Source organism: Camelina sativa, chromosome 9, assembly GCF_000633955.1.
Source record: "Camelina sativa cultivar DH55 chromosome 9, Cs, whole genome shotgun sequence".
Lineage (NCBI taxonomy): Eukaryota > Viridiplantae > Streptophyta > Magnoliopsida > Brassicales > Brassicaceae > Camelina > Camelina sativa.
In genome coordinates this window covers 22,230,487-22,240,616 of record NC_025693.1, presented here as the reverse complement: position 1 = coordinate 22,240,616, position 10,130 = coordinate 22,230,487, and the positions used below count along the sequence as shown (strand labels likewise).

Sequence of the window (10,130 nt, the reverse complement as noted above, 5' to 3'; positions counted from 1 at the left end):
AAGAGTCTTAAAGTTTATGTCAACTCGAGTTTAGCTAGTGCTCAATTAAAGGAAATCTACGCAGGCGTTTGAGTAAAATCTATTGATGTTGTTATGTTGTTATGTCCACATCATCTTATACGTTGCTGCCATATAATTTAGTTTATACATATCCAATTACTCAATAGACATACGCACATGTGTACAATTCTGATGGGTCCAGCAAGTGCCATATTTGTGTCCGCACAATATGTGACTTAAAAATTATGCATCCCGGAAACAATGGATACGAATCATGTAACCATGCAACTATAAGGTAGGGGTATATAGCGTTAGCTAGGGTACACATGTGTTATGTGTATGACACTGTAGATTGGTAAAGGGGCCGATGTCATAGTACATATCATTGGGGTGTGATATGAGAACGCATTTATGTTGTCTGCCAGGAAATCAAACAAACATATCAGAAACGACACTTCGATTTATATTCGTAGTCAACGAGTTATAGTATATTGCAAAGTCCAAAACACCAGGTACGATGTAAGTGTTATATACACTTCCTTTGTTTCGGACTCCAAAAAAAAGGGTTAATAATACGACAATTGTCCGAAGATAGAATTTTAGATTAACAACGCATAAAGTGGTAATAGCCTTTGAAAACATGAAACGACAAAAAGAAATTATAAATCAATCTTTGCAACTAGTTGCTATGTTTTGAAGAGAGAATCATTAGCTAATCTGCTAGAATTTACTTTTTGGTAAATTACCAAGGATCTTATCAGTTTTCCTTTTTTTTTGTCCCACAAAAAAAAGTATTGTGTTAGTGATCGTTGCATCTGTCCCTAGTGTGAGATTGATGCGATGTATAGTCAATTTAGTTGTTCTCTATACTGTAATATTCTTGTGGTGGTTGTCGGCTAATGTGTACCATCGTCATGATAACACAGGCCATAACATGTCCTTGTAGCCCAAATTTTGTAAATTTTTGTTTTTTGTTTTCTAACCAAATTATATAACTTTGAAACATTTATCCAAATGTTACATCATTCGTATTCACTTGTTTAAATTTTCTTCATATAGGGTTACTCATATAAATACGCACATTAATTCAAGAACTCCACCAGGTAAATAATTATAAAATTTTGTTTTTAGGTAGTTGCCCTGGAGAAGATTGGTAGAGTGCCCGTAACAATGGTCATAATTGATTGTGCATGTTTTGAAAAGAAAAAACATGTTAGTTGCTCGCTCCTATGGCATTTTGTCCAAAAAGAAAAGAAATTGCTCGTATGGCATAATCCAAGTAAAAATAATGTTTTTTAACGGAAAAGCCTATGGCGACGAATTCTTTCTATGATGACGACACATTTGATTTGAGCATCACATTTAACTTTGTGCTATACATTGTTTATTCTAGTATCGTCGCTTTAATTATAATGATGACTAATACATTACATTTACCAGCAAACCTGAAAATATCAATAATGAATGTCTCAAATGCTTGTGCCACCATGGTATATACTAGTATATGCTATTGAATCGTCGGACCAAACTTAGATAATATATATAACTATATATTAGTGCAGGAAAATGATAAAGCTAAGATATTCAACGATTTTTGTGTGGAATTAAACTAAACAGGTAAGCACAATCAAGATTTGAAAGTAAGATAGAAAGCTGAAGTATATGCAATGAATATTTAGCAAAGAATGCAGATTTGAGACTAGGGGTAAGATATAACCACATTAAATTTTGTTTTTATTTAGCTTCATGGTGTTAGGGAAAAATCTAACAAGATTTCAGTGGATATTTTAGAACATGGAAAAATTATATTGTGAGATGATATATGCACGATGATTCGATCCATTGAAATTAATTATAAAGTATATCTTAGATTCAAATTTATACTGGTTAACGTAGTTTATTCGATCCACCGAACATGTTTTTTATTCAAGATATTTTTTAGATTTCAGTGAAAGGTAAATATATCTAGCAGCACTAAACAATAAACATATTCTACTCGAATGAAACACCAATAAAAATACTAAGCAACACCATCAAGGATATGTCTTGTAAAGATCTACTCTCTATATTTTGATTTATTAGTGACATTGATCGAGTGCACAAAACTTTTGTTTTCCGCTTCAATGTGGTTAACAACCAATTCATGTCGCTAAATCTTATATAAAAATATTTCTGACCATACTCCTTCACAAGTCAAAATCATCTCTAGATCTCAAAAGATCACCCAAAGGTATATTAAGACAACATTAGAGGTTTAGTTTAGATCTTGGTATATTAAGATATCTCTCCCTATACAGTTTATATATTTCATGGATGATCACTATTCATGATAATCCGAAAACCTAGCGCATGCAGATCAAAATAGTTCTTTATATTCTTAAAGAACAATTTTAACTTTGCCATTAAAGAAGGAATTATTTCAATCATGGATACAAAGCCAACTTATATCCGTAGTATTTTGTCGTTGTGGCTAAATCATTTTAAGATAAGCAAAGAATTGGTAATGTCGGTGAGGGCATCTCCAACCCACCTATATATTTGCTTTTTAACTCTATTTTAGAGTAAAATCTACTCCAATCCATCTCTNGGAAAAATCTAACAAGATTTCAGTGGATATTTTAGAACATGGAAAAATTATATTGTGAGATGATATATGCACGATGATTCGATCCATTGAAATTAATTATAAAGTATATCTTAGATTCAAATTTATACTGGTTAACGTAGTTTATTCGATCCACCGAACATGTTTTTTATTCAAGATATTTTTTAGATTTCAGTGAAAGGTAAATATATCTAGCAGCACTAAACAATAAACATATTCTACTCGAATGAAACACCAATAAAAATACTAAGCAACACCATCAAGGATATGTCTTGTAAAGATCTACTCTCTATATTTTGATTTATTAGTGACATTGATCGAGTGCACAAAACTTTTGTTTTCCGCTTCAATGTGGTTAACAACCAATTCATGTCGCTAAATCATATATAAAAATATTTCTGACCATACTCCTTCACAAGTCAAAATCATCTCTAGATCTCAAAAGATCTCGCAAAGCCAAAGGTATATAAGACAAAATTAGAGGTTTAGTTTAGATCTTGATATATTAAGATATCCCTATACAGTTTATATGTTTCACACTATTCATGATAATCCGAAAACCCCTAGCACATGCAGATCAAAATAGATCTTTCTATTTATAAAGAACAATTTTAACTTTGCCATTAAAGAAGGAATTATTTCAATCATGGATACAAACAGTGGCGGACCCAGAAATTTTCTTTACCCAGGTCAAAAAAACATAAACAAATTTTATTTTTCTTAATACAAAATATAAAACATCCTACAACATCCAAAAGTGTTTAACCAAAATTTTACACATGATTATGCAAGAAAATGATTTCAAATTTATAATTACAAATTGTTCATCTTTTAAAAATCATAAACTGTAATACAATTCTAAGTATTATCATAACTTTAATAAAATCTCATTAATATAATTCTTAAAACAAAGTATAGTTTTTTACCAAAATATAAACTTTCTCGACTTTGAAGAGTCACAGTTACGGACTTACTCTGCGTGAAAATAAAAATAAAAACTAAAAAGCCACATATAAGTGATGATCTGTTCTTCTTAATTCAATTCAGCGGTTAATAATTTAATACTAAGATTAAAAGATTAGGCCAACTTTGTTTCTAATTTAAAAGGAATATAAAATCTTCTTCTTTCCTTATGGACTAATGGACTTTTTATGTCACAATAAAATTAAGGAAGGTCAAATTACTAAAATATTATGTTACTAAACAAAATTGGCTGGATACAAATACACAAAACTCATGATTTTAAGGAAAATTTTAAAATTTGGGGAGGTCAGCTGACCTACCTTTGATACACATAGGTCCGCCGTTGGATACAAAGCCGGCTTATATCCGTAGTATTTTGTTGTTGTGGCTAAATCATCTTAGGATAAGCAAAGAATTGGTAATGTCCGTAAGTAAAATGTCAGGGTTGCTTATAGAACCTATAAATTAATTACTTCTCTTTTCGTCCAGTCTTTTTTTTTTTACAGCCGTCTCTTTGTTGAAGTATCGTTATTAATATGACTGGAGCCTTCATCAATTCTATTATATATGACGCTTTATCCATACATTATTCTTTTTGTGATGCATGTGTAATTAGTAATTACTGAGTAGCAATCAGAGAGTAGCTCTTTCATCATTATTATCATATTTCGCGGTTGTTTTAGCGTGAAACAAAGGCCATTGTAAGTGGAAAAATAAAGGAATTAAGTACGTAGCAAGCTGATCCATCGTTTTCTTTGAGCATTAAAAGAAAAGAAAAGCACATTTATTACAATATATTGATGGAGAAAAATTAAAAAAAAAAATCGAAAAAACAAAACAATATACAAAAATACAAAAAAAAAAATCCAGATGTCATTGTTGTGGTGGTGAAGTTCATTTCCATTTTTAGGCAGAAGCAGATATGGCTGCTGCGGCTGTGATTCGAGCCGCGTCACATATCGCCTGTTTATATTCCGGGTCAACAACCGTCTCTCCTTAAATTGACCAGAGTCTTTATGTCATTTTAATTTAGGGTCAAAAAAACTTATATGTACTCCGAAACACCTAGCTTTGATCACGTAAACAACTAAACAAGCTATATAACTGGCTGGTTATAAGAAAAGGATATGGCTGGTTATATCTTCGATTTAATTAGAGTTTCGGTTTAGACAACCAATCAATGTTCAACAAACGGTTTTGTCGTTAAATATAGCAAACTTTGTTTATGGGAAGTTATAGAACTTGTGAGGGTTAAACTGTTAATGTTACAAAACTATATATAGTTGATTTCACCATGTTTAGTTGTCAAAGCAACATATCAAATAAATTTGCTTGCTATATGCAAATAAAAAGAGGTCAGGAAACAAAACAAGTCATATACATACAAATTTGGAGCTAGAAAGATTCGGTAGGAACAAGTTATACAAAACTTAATTCATGTAATAAACAACAAAAACTAAACCATCGTTTACCACGTGCCCATCCAGCTGTGATTGCACTTCAACTTCTGGCTAAGAAACGGAAAGACGACATACCAATTTCGTCAATTAGGCTCAACTTTTCAGAGGTGAAAGTGATTTTGTATCTGCCGAATAAAGTATAGATTCACTCATTCACAAAAGGGTATAAAATCTTTCAGTTACAAAGGTTAGTCAGCTTAGATAGATTAGTTTTGGAACGGTCAATCCAAAGAGATTACTAAAGCAACGTTGTGTTTCATGTGTTTGCAACCGTTACCAAAACTCAACAGTTAGTTAGAAACTTCTAATCAATTAAAGTATGAAACATACAATAAGTAATGAAGTGTGTCAGAAAAAAAAGAAGAAAAATAGGTAAAATATTATATGCCGACTAAAGCATTGCGACCGTTTGTTGTTGCTGGAATCGTCATCTTCAACTCCTAACGTTAGGCACGTTCACGAAAAGTTTTCGAAAAATATCCCAAAACGCCAATTTTAAACCCTGCAGAATTACATATATACATTTGTATAGTTTTCTAATCTAAAGGAAAATGTGACATGGCAGTGAGGAGAAACTAAACCATCTTTCCTAATGGACAAGTGTCAGCAGAGCCATACAATTATAAAGTAATATAATGATTAAGGGGGGAGCGATGATGATATCATCCAGTAGCTGAGTTGAGGGTAGAATGTGTAATTTTACGAAAATGATTGAAAGTGGAAACGTAAGCTTTCTGGCTTTCGCGTCTTCTCTCTGTGTCCGGGACAATACATGCATCAGAATCACACATCTGTGAATCGGAGCTTTATCCACTTCTTGTAACTATATTTATATTTTCACTTTCACGGCTAGGTCAAACTAATGTTAACTTCAAATTTATTAGACCTTCAACTGTTTGTGTAAATAATACACACATTAATCAACTTAATTATAAAAATTGTCATTGTGTACTAGTTTATCCTACTGTGTTGTTGTTAGTTGTGTAATCAATTTTAAATGTAAACAACAACAAAATTATTCTAGAACCGGACCGAGTAAAACCATAAATTAAGAATAATGGATATCTTCTTCAACCAAAACAAAAGAAAGAATAGTGGATATCTTAATTTTTGGATATGCGTTTATTAAATTATATTATGAGATATATTAATTAAGATGCATGCATGAGTCATGAGTGGTTTTTTTTTTTTAATAACTTTTCACCGAGTGATATCTATTCCTATAGTAAATCCAACGCTTTTGAGTTATTTTCTCATATATTTATTTATTTACTAATGCAGACACTATGCTCAAACTCCTATAAAAGGAAGAAACCACCTTAGCACTTCTCCTCATTCCTCACTTCCAACCGCCGAAAGCAAAAAATACCAAAACAAACAAAAAAAACTTCCTAAACCCAACTCGAGCGGTTTTCAAATGGGCACGGAGGACTACACATTCCCCGAAGGAGCGGAGGAGCTTCACCGCCGCCATCACACGGTGGAGGCTCCACAGCCTCAGCCGTTCTTGAAGTCACTTCAGTACTCACTCAAGGAAACTTTGTTTCCGGACGATCCTTTTAGACAGTTTAAGAACCAGAATGCATCAAGAAAAGTGGTGTTAGGCCTCAAATACTTCTTGCCGATTTTTGAATGGGCTCCACGCTACAACTTCAAGTTCTTTAAATCAGATCTCATCGCCGGAATCACCATCGCTAGCCTGGCAATCCCTCAGGGCATCAGTTATGCCAAACTTGCCAATTTGCCTCCCATCCTTGGCCTTTGTAAGCGTTATTATTCACTCTTTTCTTCTACTAATTAACCGCTAAATTTCTGTATTTACAAAAAGAGAAAAAAAAAAGTTTTTGTGATACAACCAAACTCTTATTAGGTTTGTGTACTTGTTTCTACTGTCTTTGTGCTTAGATTCGAGTTTTGTACCGCCATTGGTGTACGCGGTGCTAGGGAGTTCAAGGGATTTGGCGGTGGGTACGGTAGCGGTTGCGTCTCTTTTGACAGGTGCGATGCTGAGCAAAGAAGTCGATGCTGAGAAAGATCCTAAGCTTTACCTTCACCTTGCTTTCACCGCCACTTTTTTCGCCGGCGTTCTCGAAGCCTCTCTCGGGATTTTCAGGTTCTTTTCTTTTTTACTTTATTTACCCTTATTCATTTTTTTTTTTGTCTTTTTCATATGGTTTTACTTGTGTAAAAGTATATTGAGTTATATATATATATACATTTGGATCCAAAGCATGTGGACAAAAGATTCTGGCATATAAAATATCTACCAAATAGTAACTTTTTCTTACCTTGATTTCTTCCTTTTGTACGTGAAAATAAAATAAAAAAACGTTCTAAAATAATTCACAAACCCCAAACTACGAGTGAAATACGTCATAGCGAGTTAAGTCACGTGAAACAAAGATAATAGTAGCTGACAAACGAGCCAATATGGACAAAGCTACATAATCATAGAAAACCTTACGGTAATATAATTATTCGACTGGTATAATGATTGGTTTAATATAAATATACTATGCAACAGTGGAGAATCATACTAGAATACTGTAATATAATTACTTTAATTTACTGGTAAGAACGGTTGAATATACATGTACACAAATCATAGTGTCATTGATTGAAAAGAACACGAGAGATCACTTCTGTCAGTTCTGTGACGTATAGAAATAGTATATTATAGGTCGAATCTTTTATTTGGTTCCCCAAAATTTCGGTATACCTGGCCAGAAATGGACTAGGACCTACAGGCTTTAACTGAGGTTGGTGAGTTTGATCATGATGACATGAGTTAAATAATGCAAACTGATTGTTAATTAATTAGTACGTAATACACAACATTAAAAAAAAAAAAAGAAACAAAAAATAATGAAAATGAAAAATTTGCAGGTTAGGGTTCATAGTGGATTTTCTATCGCATGCAACGATAGTAGGATTCATGGGAGGAGCAGCGACGGTTGTGAGTCTTCAACAGCTTAAGGGTATCTTCGGACTTAAGCATTTCACTGACGCCACTGACGTTATCTCTGTCATGCGTTCCGTTTTCTCCCAAACTCACCAGGTGTCTCTCATTTCCGTTATGTCTTTATTAATTATTTAATTATTAGTTTACTAAAGACATCCAAAATATCATCCCCAAGGTGGTCGATGATGATTCTCTTCATTAAAATAATCATGGTATTAAACAAGAAACATGTGTTTATGTTTTGTTTGTTTAATTGTTTTTTTGTTGGTGTGTAGTGGAGATGGGAGAGTGGCGTTCTCGGCTGTGGTTTCCTTTTCTTTCTTCTTTCAACCAGATATTTCGTAAGATTGATTCTCTACCTTTATCATTTAAATAAGGGACTACGTAATTAATAGTGTATCATTTATTTCGACTTGCACGCTACAATGATCTTTCGTATAATCCCATTTACTTTATTGTTCTTCGTCTTTTTCAATCTTTATTTTCTGGAAAGAATAAAAAAAATGTGACGAGAGATTGGAAGTAATCCTTAGATGTAATTAATTACACTATATTAATGAAAAAACTGATTTATTCTTTAACTACGAATTGATGATGCAGAGCACGAAGAAACCAAAATTCTTTTGGGTGGCGGCGATGGCTCCTTTGACCTCAGTGATTCTTGGAAGTCTCTTGGTTTACTTCACTCATGCTGAGAGACATGGTGTTCAAGTGGTATTATTCATTCTCTCTTGGATCACCTTAATTATCTATTTATCTTTAAAATTTGAAAAAAAGAATAAATAAACAAAATCATTCTCAATTAATTAAGACATATAGCGTGTATGTATGTATTTCATCAAAATCTATAAACAATTTAATTTAAAGAAAATGAAATAAGTTAGGTAGAATATTATGGTCAGAAAAGGAACAAGAAGCATGAAGTTGAAGGTATAGACTTATGACAAAAGAAGTGGGCTCATGGACTTTTGTAGTTTTGTCCGAAAGGGAGAGAGATATGATAGAATAAAGTAAGGTGTACCGATTGATTGTGCAGATAGGGAACCTGAAGAAAGGGTTGAATCCACTCTCCGGTTCTGATCTCATCTTTACTTCGCCTTACATGGCGACAGCTGTTAAGACTGGCCTCATCACTGGCATCATTGCTCTCGCTGTAAGCCCATAGTCCCTTTTTTTTTGGGTTTTATTCTAAGTTATATACAAAGCTAGAGATATATACAGTATATAGATATTTTATTATATATGGAACTAGAGACTAGTTGCAAGTAACTGGATATAACGTAAGAATTTTGAAAGCTAGCGATATTAAGTTTTGAAACTTGAGAGAGTACTAGCCAAGATATAAAATAAGAAGAATAAGTTTTGTGTAGAGACATAGAGTGTTATCACTAACTTATAGATGTTATATATAATATATTCCTTATCTATTTACATCCATGCTTGTTATAGCAAGTAGAAATTAACAAATCAACTAACTAAATAACTTCTCCTCTAACTAAAGTTAGATCTAAGAAAACTAAAAAAAAGAAATCAAGCAACCTATTCATATAAATAACGATTTTGATTGTAAATAGTGAAATTTTAAAAGTCATCAAAATAAAATAAAATTCATGTGTAAAATGCAGGAAGGAATAGCTGTAGGGAGGAGCTTTGCAATGTTCAAGAACTACAATATAGACGGGAACAAAGAAATGATAGCGTTTGGAATGATGAACATCGTTGGCTCCTTCACATCTTGTTACCTCACAACAGGTAAGTACTCTACTAACACACACAGCATATGGCTTCTATATATGAAGACAACTAGCACATTAGTCACATTACAATACATGCATGTTATATCATTATATGGAAAATCTTGTAATACAGTATTTAATTAATTACGACGTACCATGCTACTAGGACCATTTTCGAGGTCGGCCGTGAACTACAACGCGGGTTGCAAGACGGCAGTGTCCAACATAGTTATGGCAATTGCGGTTATGATCACACTGCTCTTCCTCACGCCGCTTTTTTACTACACACCACTCGTCGTCCTCTCGGCCATCATCATATCCGCAATGCTCGGACTCATTGACTATCAAGCTGCCATCCATCTCTGGAAAGTCGATAAGTTCGACTTCCTAGTCTGCATGAGCGC

The 10,130-nt window shown here is 33.2% G+C and overlaps 1 protein-coding gene across 2 annotated transcripts in view; it reads left to right on the top strand.

The window, feature by feature from the left end:
• Nucleotides 6,341-10,130, top strand: part of LOC104711737 (sulfate transporter 3.1) — a 5,854-nt gene continuing 2,064 nt past the window's right edge. The window contains exons 1-8 of one of the 2 annotated variants that reach the window (XM_010428467.1): nucleotides 6,341-6,791; nucleotides 6,934-7,141; nucleotides 7,915-8,086; nucleotides 8,266-8,331; nucleotides 8,591-8,704; nucleotides 9,027-9,143; nucleotides 9,616-9,742; nucleotides 9,893-9,951. In XM_010428467.1, the coding sequence (XP_010426769.1) occupies nucleotides 6,446-6,791; nucleotides 6,934-7,141; nucleotides 7,915-8,086; nucleotides 8,266-8,331; nucleotides 8,591-8,704; nucleotides 9,027-9,143; nucleotides 9,616-9,742; nucleotides 9,893-9,951 (1,209 nt within the window). In that variant the 5' untranslated portion in view covers nucleotides 6,341-6,445. Of the gene's footprint in view, nucleotides 6,792-6,933; nucleotides 7,142-7,914; nucleotides 8,087-8,265; nucleotides 8,332-8,590; nucleotides 8,705-9,026; nucleotides 9,144-9,615; nucleotides 9,743-9,892; nucleotides 9,956-10,130 lie in introns of both variants that reach the window. The other variant, XM_010428468.1, reaches the window with a different exon arrangement.